The sequence below is a fragment of the Physeter macrocephalus genome, chromosome 14, assembly GCF_002837175.3.
Source record: "Physeter macrocephalus isolate SW-GA chromosome 14, ASM283717v5, whole genome shotgun sequence".
Classification (NCBI taxonomy): domain Eukaryota; kingdom Metazoa; phylum Chordata; class Mammalia; order Artiodactyla; family Physeteridae; genus Physeter; species Physeter macrocephalus.
In genome coordinates this window covers 99939468-99952252 of record NC_041227.1, presented here as the reverse complement: position 1 = coordinate 99952252, position 12785 = coordinate 99939468, and the positions used below count along the sequence as shown (strand labels likewise).

At 42.4% G+C, this 12785-nt stretch overlaps 1 protein-coding gene across 5 annotated transcripts in view; it reads right to left on the bottom strand.

The window, feature by feature from the left end:
* The window catches only part of ACACA (acetyl-CoA carboxylase alpha), a 243169-nt gene extending 230620 nt beyond the window's left edge, over positions 1–12549 (bottom strand). Inside the window, exon 1 of one of the 5 annotated variants that reach the window (XM_055090971.1) lies at positions 12424–12549. Coding sequence is in view for 2 of the 5 variants with exons in the window: in XM_055090973.1 (XP_054946948.1) it covers positions 11693–11715 (23 nt within the window). In the remaining 3 variants the exon portion in view is untranslated. Of the gene's footprint in view, positions 1–10003; positions 10026–11692; positions 11875–12423 lie in introns of those variants that run through there. The other 4 variants (XM_055090969.1, XM_055090973.1, XM_055090970.1 and 1 more) reach the window with 4 other exon arrangements.
* Between the last annotated feature and the right edge of the window lie 236 nt (positions 12550–12785).

Below are 12785 nucleotides of genomic sequence, written 5' to 3'. Positions count from 1 at the left end.
CTGAGCCTGCGCGTCCGGAGCCTGTGCTCCGCAACGGGAGAGGCCACAACAGAGGGAGGCCCGCATACCACAAAAAAAAAAAAAAAAAAAAATATGAAGCAAAAGCTGACAGAATTGAAGGGAGAAATAGACAGTTCCACAATAATAGTTGGAAACTTCAATAACCCACTCATAATAATGGATAGAACAATCAGACAGAGATAATCAAGGAAATAAAGGATTTAAACAACACAATAGAGCAACTAGATCTAGCAGACATACACAGAACACTCCACCCAACAACAATATCATACACATTCTTCACAAGTGCACATGGGATATTTTCCAAGACAGCATACATTAGGCCACAAATTAAGTCTCAGTAGGTTTAAAAAGATAGATGTGGGCTTCCCTGGTGGCACAGTGGTTAGGAATCCTCCTGCCAATGCAGGGGACACGGGTTCGAGCCCTGGTCCAGGAAGATCCCACATGCCGCAGAGCAACTAATCCCACGCATCACAACTACTGAGCCTGCGCTCTAGAGCCCCTAAGCCACAACTACTGAAACCTGTGCACCTAGAGCCCATGCTCTGCAACAAGAGAAGCCACCGCAATGAGAAGCCTGCAAACTGCAACGAAGAGTAGCCCCCACTCACTGCAACTAGAAAAAGCCCGCACACAACAACGAAGACCCAACACAGCCAAAAATAAAAAAACTTAAAAAAATAAAAAAGGATAGATGTCATACAAAGTACCTTCTCTGTCTGCAACAGGATGAAATTAAAAATCAACAACTGAAGGAAAACTGGAAGAAACTGTGGAAATTAAACAACACACTTTTAAACAACCAATGGATCAAAGAAGAAATCACAAGGAAAATTAGAAAATACTTAATGACAAATGAAAACAAACCACACCAAAACTCAGGGGATGCAGTGAAAGCAGAAATAAGGGGGAACATAACAGTTATAAACATTTCCATTAAAAACAAGAGGGGGCTCCCCTGGTGGCGCAGTGGTTGAGAGTCCGCCTGCCGATGCAGGAGACACGGGTTCGTGCCCTGGTCCAGGAAGATCCCACATGCCGCGGAGTGGCTGGGCCTGTGAGCCATGGCCGCTGAGCCTGCGCTCCACAACGGGAAAGGGCACAACAGTGAGAGGCCCGCGTTCCGCAAAAAAAAAAAAAAAAACATAAAAAACAAGAGGGAGCTCCCTGGCAGCCCAATGGTTAGGACTCAGCACTTTCACTTCCATGGCCTGGGTTCAATCCCTAGTCAGGGAACTAAGATTCTGCAAGCCACATGGCATGGCCAAAAAAAAGAAAAAAGAAAGAAAGAAAGATTTCAAAACAACATAACTTTAAAACAAGAAAGGAACAAGAAAAAGAAGAGCAAACTAAACCCAAAGCTACCAGAAGGAAGGAAACAATAAAGACTAGAGCAGAGAGAAATGGAATAGAAAATAGAAAAACATCAATGAAACCAAAAATTGTTTCTTTGAAATGATCAACAAAATTGACATCCTTTACTAGACAGACTATGAAAAAAAGATAGAAGACTCAAATTACTAAAATCAGAAATGAAAGTGGGCACATCACTACTTATTCTACAGAAAGGAAAAGGATTTTAAGAGAGTACTATGAACTGTATGCCAACAAACTGGATAACCTAGATGAAATGGATAAAGTCCTAGAAACAAAGACATACCAAAACTAAATCACAGAGAAATAGAAAATCTGAATAGACCTATAACTGGTAAGGACAACAGTAATCAAAAATCTCCCAATAAAGAAAAGCCCTGGATCTGATGGCTTCCCTGGTGAATTCTACCAAACAATTAAAGAAGAACTAGTATCAATTCTTCTCAAACTTTTCCAAAAAACTGAAGAGAACACTTCCTAACTCATTCTATGAGGCCACAGTTATTCTGATACCAAAGACAAAGACATTATAAGAAAAGAAAGCTAAAGACTAATATTCCTTATTAACATCCTCAACAAAAAACTAGCAAACAGAATTCAGCAGCATATTAAAAGGCTTATACACCATCAACAACTGGGATGCAAGGATTCCACTGGATTCCTAGAATGCAAAGATGATTTAACATACATAAATCAATGTAATATACCACATTATCAGAATGAAGGGAAGAAACACCCACATGATCATCTCAATTAATACAGAAAAAGCATTTGGTAAAATTCAACACACTTTCATGATAAAAACACTCAACAAGGGCTTCCCTACTGGCGCAGTGGTTAAGAATATGCCTGCCGGGCTTCCCTGGTGGCGCAGTGGTTGAGAGTCTGCCTGCCGAGGCAGGGGACACGGGTTCGTGCCCCAGTCCGGGAAGATCCCACATGCCACAGAGCGGCTGGGCCCGTGGGCCATGGCTGCTGAGCCTGCGCGTCCGGAGCCTGCGCTCCGCAGTGGGAGAGGCCACAACAGTGAGAGGCCCACGTACCGCTAAAAAAAAAAAAAAAAAAAAAAAAAAAATACACCTGCCAATGCAGGGGACACAGGTTCGAGCCCCGGTCCAGGAAAATCCCACATGCCATGGACCAACTAAGCCCGTGCGCCAGAACTATGAGGCTGCGCTCTAGAGCCCACAAGCCACAACTACGGAAGTCCGCATGCCTAGAGCCCGTGCTCCACAACAAGAGAAGCCACCTCAATGAGAAGCCCACGCACCGCCACGATGAGTAGTCCCTGCTCACCGCAACTAGAGAAAGCCCGCGAGCAGCAACAAAGACCCCGCGCAGCCAAAAATAAATAAATAAAAATTTTTTAAAAAGGTCATAGGGCTTCCCTGGTGGCACAGTGGTTGGGAGTCCACCTGCTGATGCAGGGGACATGGGTTCATGTCCTGGTCCAGGAGGATCCCGCATGCCGCAGAGCGGCTGGGCCTGTGAGCTGTGGCCGCTGGGCCTGTGCGTCCGGAGCCTGTGCTCCGCAACGGGAGAGGCCACAACAGTGAGAGGTCTGCGTACCGCAAAAAAAAAAAGTCATATACAAAAACCCCACAGCAAACATGATACTCAATGATGAGAAACTAAAAGCTTTTCTCTAAGATCAGAAATACAGAAAGGATGTCCATTTTTACAATTTCTATTCAAAATAGAAGTTCTAGCCAGAGCAATTAGGTAAGAAAAAAAAGGTAAAAAACATCCAAATGGAAAAGGAAGAAATACAATTATCTCTGCAGGTGATATGATATTAAGTGTAAAAATCTCTAAAGTTTCTACACACACCAAAACACAAAAATAAAAACATAAACTGTTAGAGCTAATAAATGAATTCAGCAAAGTGGCAGGATACAAAGTCAACACACAAAACTCAGTTGCATTTTTATACACTAACAATGAACGATCTGAAAAAGAAATTACAAAAACAATTCCATTTACAATGGCATCAAAAAGAATAAAATACATAGGAATTAACTTAACCAAGGAGGTGAAAGACTTGTACAATGAAAACTATAAAACACTGCTGACAGAAATTAAAGACATAAATAAATGGAAACACATGCCATGTTCATGGATTGGAAGACTGAATATTGTGAAAATATCAATACTGCCCAAAGTGACCTACTACAAATTCAACGCAATTCCTATCAAAATCTCAAGGACATTTTTTGCAGAAATAGGAAAAACCTATCCTAAAATTCATATGGAATCTCAAGGGATCCTGAATAGCCAAAAAACATCTTGAAAAAGAACAAAATGGAGGACTCATGCTTCTGATTTCAAGACCTGCTACAAAGCTACCATAATCAAAACCATATGGTATTGGCATAAAGACAGACATAAAGACCAGTGGAATACAGTAGAGATCCCAGAAATAAACCCTTGCATTTTTGGTCAAATGATATTTGACAAGGGTGTCAAGACCATTTAATGGGGAAAGGACACCTTTTTCAACAAATGGTGCTGGGAAAACTGGATCTCCACATGCAAACAAATGAAGTTGGATACTTACTTAACACCATATACAAAATTTAACTCAAATGGATCAAAGACCTAACATAAGACTTAAACAATAAAATGCTCAGAAGAAAACATAGAACAAAAGCTTCACAACATTGGATTTGGCAAAGATTTCTTGGCTATGCCATCAAAAGCACAGGTAACAAAGGAAAAAAAAATAGACAAATTGGACTTCTTAAAAATTAAAAAAAGTTTGCACATTAAAAGACTACCAACAGGGTAAACAGGCAATCCAAAGAATGGGAGAATATATTTGCAAATCATATATCTGATAAGGGATTAATATCCAGAATATATAGAGAATTCCTAAAACTCAAAAACAAAAAACAACCCAGTTCAGGGACTTCCCTGGTGGTCCAGTGGTTAAGACTCCACCTTCCAATGAAGGGGACACGTGTTTGATCTCTGGTCGGGAACTAAGATCCCACGTGCCGCAAGGCAACTAAGCCCATGCACCGCAACTACCAAGCCCATGTGCACCAAAACTAGAGAGAAGCTTGCGCACCACAGTGAACAGCCCACATGCCGCAACAAAAAAAAAAAGATCTCGTGTGCCTCAACTAAGACCCAACACAGCCAAAAATAAACAAACAAACAAATAAATATTTTTTTAAAAAACATAAACCCAATTCAAAAATGGGCAAAGGACTTGAAGAGACTTCTCTCCAAAGAAGATATATGAATGGCCAGTAAGCACAACATCAATATCCTCAAATTACTTATCATTAGGGAAATACAAATCAGAACTAAAATGAGAAGCCCCTCCACAGTAATTAGTATGACTACTATCAAAAACACAGAAAACAAGTGTTGGTAAGGATGTGGAGAAATTAGAATTCTTCAGGTGCTGTTGGTGGGAATGTAAATTGGTACAGCTACTGTGGAAAACAGTATGGTGGTTCCTCAAAAAATTAAAAATAGAATTGTCATATGATCCAGCAATTCCACCTCTGGGTATATACCCAAAAGAACTGAATGCAGGATCTCAAAGAGATATGTGTACACCCATATTCATAACAGCATTATTCAGAGTAGCTATAACTTGGAAAAAACTCCAAGTGTGCATTGATGGATGAATGGATAAGCAACATATGATATATACATACAATATTATTCAACCTTAAAAAGCAATACGCTACAAAGTGAATAAACCTTGAGGATGAAATAAGTCAGTCACAAAAAGACAAATACTGTATGACTCCACTTATATGAGGTACTTAGAGTAGTCAAAATCATAGACCAAAAGTAGAATGGTGGTTGATGGGGGCTGAGGGAGGGGAAAATGAGTTATTGTTTAAAGGGTATAGAGGTTCAGTTTTACAAGGTGAAAAAAGTTCTGGAGATAGATGGGAGTGATAGTTGCACAGCATTATGAATGTATTTAATACCAAACTGTACATTCTTAAATGGATTAAGATGGTAAATTTTAGGACTTCCCTGGTGGCACAGTGGTTAAGAATCCACCTGCCAATGCAGGGGACACAGGTTCGATCCCTGGTCCAAGAAGATCCCACATGCCGCAGAGCAACTAAGCCCGTGCACCACAACTACTGAGCCCACGTGCCACAACTACTGAAGCCTGTGCACCTACAGCCTGTGCTCCGCAACAAGAGAAGCCACCGTAATGAGAATCCCGCTCACAGCAATGAAGAGTAGCCCCCCCTCGGGCTTCCCTGGTGGTGCAGTGGTTAAGAATCCGCCTGCCAATTCAGGGGACATGGGTTCGAGCCCTGGTCCAGGAAGATCCCACATGCCACAGAGCAACTAAGCTCAAGCACCACAACTACTGAGCCTGCGCCCTAGAGCCCGCGAGCCACAACTACTGAAGGCCGCGTGCCTAGAGTCCGTGCTCCACAACAAGAGAAGCCACTGCAATGAGAAGCCCACACACCGCATGCAAGAGTGGCCCCCGCTTGCTACAACTATAGAAAGCCCGCACGCAGCAACAAAGACCCAACTCAGCCAAAAATAAATAAATAAATAATTTTTTTTAAAAGAAGATGGTAAATTTTATGTTATATATATTTTACCACAACAAAAAAAATTGGAAAGTCACCTCACAGATTACATATTAATTACAAAAGGGAACAGGGATTTTTACAATGAAGAAATATGGTGGACACCATCATAACTAGGTATTCAAACTAAACTTCACCAATAACAGGACAAATGGACATTAGGTGCTTCTTGGTGTGATGCAGTTAGAAGTGTACGATACTACAAATGTAGTATTTTTGACAAAGATGGTTAAATTCAATCTAATAATGATGAAATTGTCAAACAAACCCAGGTTATAGGAACTTTTACAAGACAACTAACTTGGACTCTTTAAAAATGTCAATAAAAGATAAATGCTATGAAAGACAAAAAAAGAGTAGGGTGACTGTTATACATCAAGGAGACTAAATACACTTGAGAACCAAGTGTAATAAATGATTCTTGACTGGATCATTAATTAAAACATACACAGTTATAGGGAATTCCCTCAGTCCAGTGGTTAGGACTCGGCATTTTCACTGCTGAGTTCAATCCCTGATCGGGGAACTAAGATCCTGCAAGCTGCACAGCATGGCCAAAAACAAACAAACAACAACAAAAAATATACAGTTATAAAGGACATTACTGGGTCAAGTGCAGAAACTTAAAATATATATATATTAGATATTGTATGACTATATATTAGATATTATATGAACGTTAAATTTGGGGAATCTATAATGGTAAGTGGAAAAATATTTACCTCCCATGCACCCGTTCTCAGGATGCCACTGGAGAATATTCTCCACCAAAATGAGGGAATAAACCAATAATGGGGAAAACATGGGAAATCATTTCTCCATAGCAGAGTAGAAATAAAGAGAACCCCCAGAATGACAGTGAAGAGTAAGCCAGGACAACAGCTATGTACTGGAAGTAGAAGGCAGACAATTTATAGGTTGGAGCCAGTCAGAAGACTCTAAGAGAGATTTTACAGAAGATAAAAATTAATAGAATAGCTGATCATCTCAACATTCTCAGAGATTTAGAAAATGATGAAGAGTAAGGTTGAATAAATGACAGATCAGTACAGAGAAAACTAAGCAAAAAAAAAAAAAATCAAGACCATTATGAACTCCAAGGAAAGAGTTGTACAGGAAAGAAATCATGGGATTTTATGCAACCAAATCGTGTACAGCAGTTACACATTCATCATACTGTAAAGACTGAATATTGATAGAACAAAAGTTACAATATAACTTGACTGGGTAGTTGATGGTGGGAGATGGGAAAGGCAAAGGTGAACAGTGAGGGTAAGGAGAGGAAAGAGAACCAAATCCTCATCTTCCACAGTGGGAATCCAATAGGTAATACCTAAAAATGAAAAATCAAGATGTAGGAAGACCAGTTTTTTATTTACAGACAAAGGGGTGTAAGAAATATATCAGCTAAAATAAATGAAAGTGGGAAGGGGCTAAGGACTGCTGTTTTATTGTAACAAACTTTGTGGAACAATATGACTTTTATTTTTTTATTTTTAAAATAAATTTATTTATTTATTTATTTTTGGCTGTGTTGGTTCTTCGCTGCTGCCCGCGGGCTTTCTCTAGTTGCAGCGAGCGGGGGCTACTCTTCGTTGCGGTGTGCAGGCTTCTCATTGCGCTGGTTTCTCTTGTTGCAGAGCACAGGCTCTAGGTGCAAGGGCTTCAGTAGTTGTGGCACGTGGGCTCAGTAGCTGTGGCTCACGGGCTCTAGAGCGCAGGCTCAGCAGTTGTGGCGCACGGGCTTAGTTGCTCCATGGCATGTGGGATCTCCCCGTCCCAGGGATCGAACCCATGTCCCCTGAATTGGCTGGCAGACTGTTAACCACTGCGCCACCAGGGAAGTCCCAATATGACTTTTAAACTATGTACACATATCACTTTGATGAAAATAAAAATGTAAACAGTTCATCCTATAATGTTAAGTGAAGAAACCAAAGATGAAGAATGGTGTGTAAAGTATGTATAATTTGTATTAAAAAGTTGGCAGAGTGGGAAGAGAATACATGAGCATCTGTTTGAATATGAATAAAATCTTTGGTAATTATTAAGAAATAATTAACTTTAAATTTAAATTAACATGTCTGATAATTACTATTAAGAAATTATAATAAGAAATAGGGCTTCCCTGGTGGCTCAGTGGTTAAGAATCCGCCTGCCGATGCAAGGGACACGGGTTCGAGCCCTGGTCTGGGAAGATCCCACGTGCCACAGAGCAACTAAGCCCGTGCGCCGCAACTGCTGAGCCTGCACCCTAGAGCCCACGAGCCACAACTACTGAGCCCGCGTGCCACAACTACTGAAGCCCGCGCGCCTACAGCCCATGCTTCACAACAAGAGAAGCCACCACAATGAGAAGCCGGCACACCACAACGAAGAGTAACCCCCGCTCGCCACAACTAGAGAAAGCCCACAAGCAGCAACAAAGGCCCAACATAGCCAAAAACAAATAAATAAATTTATTTTTTTTTTTTAATTATAATAAGAAATAAATAACACTGCTTGACTCCAGTAAGGGGAACTGAGTGGCTGCAAGACAAAGTTAGGACAGAGCCTGTCACTGTATACACTTTTGTACATTTAAAATTTTGAACTATGTGAACATATTACTTATGTATTAGCATAACTAAAGATTTTAAATAAGTTTAATAAAAAGCTTTACCCATTAGTTTCATGCTACTCTGACTCCTTATCTCATATCTGCCTGAGCATTTAAGTAGACAACTGGCACGTCATTCACTCATTTATTAATATGTGTTACTGTGTAACTGACTCTGTCTTCTCCTCAATGAATAGCTGGAAGTTTTCAACAGGAGTATCAGATAAAATATTTTCATATTAAGGATAAAGCTGGACTAGAAAAATCCTAAGGTACATTCAAAAACTGAAAGTTCTCTTCAGTACTTGGATTTTTATAAAATGGAATCAAAGGGAAATTAAACAGCTTGCCTTGTCAGGCCCAGGAATACTACTAAATGCTGAAGCACAAAACACAAACAACCCAGCTATCTGTCGTCTTGATGCCAATTTACTGATATAACACTTAGTAAACTTAAAAACTAATCAAGCTCCTATCAACCTATCAATAGGTTGGTATAGGTATCAACATCAATAGGTATCAATAGCTCCTATCAATACTAACCCCCCAACTTGGTATGTGTATAAGTGCATACATATACATGTGTGCCAACTTATATGACTTAAGGACAGATTTGAGCAGTCTACAAAAACAGAGGGTAATTTTTAGGAACTCCATTAGTGAGTGTACTCTCTATTTCTACCATAGGAGATAGCCAAATATTCATAAATGAAACCTTATACTTCCTGAAAAAAATTCTCTAAAACTGAGTCTGCTTTTCAAACTTAACTCCATGAATTCACTCAGAATTTTCAAACTTCATGTTACCATTTCCAAAAATGAAAATCATCATACAAGCTTATTCTGTCTGAAATGACCACTCTGCCATGCAATTTCAATTCTTGATGTCATGTGATGGTAAACACTACTGTGGTTCCTTATATAAAGGAGGGTGAGTGCAGCATGCTGAAAGGATGGAATAAGCCCAAGTCCCAAATAACATCATTGCAAGGCCGAACCAATTGGGACCACCAACCTTTGGGTAAGGCATTAACATCCCTTGTTGTTGAAGTCTCTTTTCACTTGCTTCCTTAAACATCCTGAGACTAGAGGCTAAATGGCTTTATGGTAGCGTGAGTAAATAACAAATTGGTAAGAGAACTGGGTATCATTAGAGCATACACAGTAAGATTGACTTGTTGAACTCATAAAAACCTATGCCCTATCAATCAGATTCATACTCTTTGTGTAAGTGAAGTGGCCTTATGACACTACTTGTCATAGTTTTCTCTATTTAATATCATCTCACACAGTCCATTAGATCCAAGTAAAGTAGTGAATACTCACTAAATTTTAAAATTAGTGAAACAAACAAAAAACGAGTTAAGCAATAATCTGTTAAAGTGGAAGATCAATGAAGGCTTCCTTTAAAAATGTTACTCACCTCAATAGTTAAATTTTTTTGGGCCAGTGAGTGTTTGGTGTTCATTTACTTCTTCACAATCTTATTGTTTTAAGGGCTTGGAAAAACGCTTGATGCGTATCTGCTATTATTATTAATCTTTAAGAACATGTTAGATAATGATAAAAAAACCTTTTTCTGAATTGTAAAAAGACTCCTCCAACTAGAAATACTAAATTCCAATGTATTATTCCAATAATTTTTATTTTTATTTACTTCTTTTCTCAACCAAGACTTTTAGGATATTAGCTATGAAAAAAAAATTTTTTTTAAGAAAAAAAACCACTAGCCCCAGACCTGTTAAACCAGCCTGTGTGACAGGTAAAAAAGTTTCCTAGAGCTTCCCTGGTGGCACAGTGGTTAAGAATCCACCTGCCAATGCAGGAGACACGGGTTTGAGCCCTGGTCCGGGAGGATCCCACATGCCGCGGAGCAGCTAAGCCCGTGCGCCACAACTACCAAGCTTGTGCTCTAGAGCCGGTGAACCACAACTACCGAGCCCATGTGCCGCAACTACTGAAGCCCGCGCGCCTAGAGCCCGTGCTCTGCAACAAGAGAAGCCACTGCAATGAGAAGCCCTCACACCACAACGAAGTGTAGCCCCGGCTCACCACAACTAGAGAAAGACCACACGCAGCAAGGAAGACCCAACGCAGCCAAAAATAAATAAATTAATTTTTTAAAAAAAGTTTCCTAGTCATTGACTGAAAAGGAAATAGAATGTTATGTAGTGATCTACACCTGAACCATGTCCACAGCACTTTGAAAAGGTAAGGATCTGATGAGAGAGTTTTAAGGCTGGCTTTCGCAATGCCAGTTCTTTGACATAACCTAGTCATCTGAACTATAAGATCATTAAGCCAAATGTCACAATTTCTCAGTATTTCTTCAAACTTTAAAAATAATTAAATCTTATGCTAGATGTATTTCTATTCTGCACTGGTAATTCAAAACAAAACTTCTACAAGACATAAACACAGGGGACTTCATAAATTCTTTGCCTTTGACATCTTTCATATGCCATTTTACAATGTTTGCTAATTTTTTGGAATCACAAGAGTCCTCCTGTTATTGGCAATGAGGAAACTGAGGCAAGAGAAAAGAGTTGCTACTTTGTAGTAAGCAGGCATCCTGCTCTATTAGACCACAGTGCCTTTTTAAAAGTGCCTATCAAATAGGCAGCACAGAAAGCCTTCTCCTCACAGACATCCAAGGCATCCCCACCAAGAAGTAAGAGACAAAGCAGAGAATTCCTACCCCCCATCCACCCCCCAGGAAGAAGAAAGCATGTAACCAAAGCATGCTTCTCAATCTGCACTGTGGATTGGGAGAAAAAAAAGAATGCAAACAGAGAGTCAAGGGGGACCAACTTCTGAGACTCAAGACTAGGCTATTAGGTTTGTTCCACACATTGGGAAATTACTGAAACACTGCTTAAGGAGAAATGGAATCAGGAATTCCTGGGGTCTTTAGATTTCAATCTTAAATCCCCAAACAAAAACACCTAAAGTTAAAGTATTTCGGCAATCTGAGCAGTTTTTAGCTTATTCTTATTTGTTTCTATAAAACCCACAAGGCCTACTTGGAGTCCCTGATATTTAGAGCTGATTCCAAGTGTCGGCTAGCGGCCACTTTCCCGCGTCCAAATCCGAAAATAATGTTGGCGCTGACCCGGGCAAGACCTTCAGGCACATTTTCCTCTGGAATCATTAGCCTCACACCACCTTGCGACTTCCTATCTCCGATAGCTTCCCTTGATAAGTATGGCAAACGTGAGGGAGAGAGTTAAGAGCAGGCATGTACCTTTACTACGTCCCACACAGAAAACATAATAAAACCCTGGGAGCAGGAACTGGCAAGGGACACCTCGCCCGGCCCTGGCTCCCACCACGATACAAAGACACAGCGACAGCAACAGAAGCCCGGGTCTGCACCCCACACCTCACTCTGCAAAAGAGGCAGAGTTCCAGCGCAACTGAACCCACCCCTCAACATCCCTCTCCCACGTGGGTCCTCTCCCTTTCCCGAGCGCAGGGTCCCATTAGAGACAGGGGTCTGGAAGGGATCAGACCACGCCGGGGCTGGGGCGGGAGGATGAGGGGACCCGCTCCAGGCAGTCTCACCAGCCCCTTCCTAGAGGCCCTGGGCTGTACGCCTCCCAGTTCCGGGGTCTGAGTTCCCACGCCCGGAGACCCCAGGCCCCTCCAGGCCTCCCCAGAGGGGAACTCGAGGCCCCAGAGCTGCGGGGAGGGCTGGGCTGCCAAGCACCGGGTCCGGACGGGATGGAGCCCGGGCCGCGTGCGGCGGAAGATGGGAGGCGGCCCCTCGCAGCCACCGCCCCTCCCCGGGGCCCAGCCTCTCCTGGTCCCGGATCGCAGGCTCCGGTGCGGCCCTCCCCTCACCTCAAGGTGGCGGCGGCGGCGTCGAGGTCCGGCGGTACCGGAGCCCCTGAGCGAAGGCGGTGCTGGGCGGGAGGAGACGCCGGCAGCTCCGGCGATGGCTGACAGGCGCGCAGCACCAGGCCGGCCCGGCACACGGGGGAGGGGCGGGGCTTCACGGCGCCAGCCCCGCCCCGCCCCCGCTCCCACCTCAGCCGGCGAGCCCCGTGAGGTGACTACGTCCGGGGTTACTCGAGGCCGTTCACCTCCGACCCCGCTCCCGGCGGCGGCGCGGTCCGGGTGGCAGCCAGGAGAGGAGCGGGCCGGGAGGGCCCGGCGACAGCCAATGGGAGAGCGGCGCGGGGCGGGGCGACGTGAGGCGATGC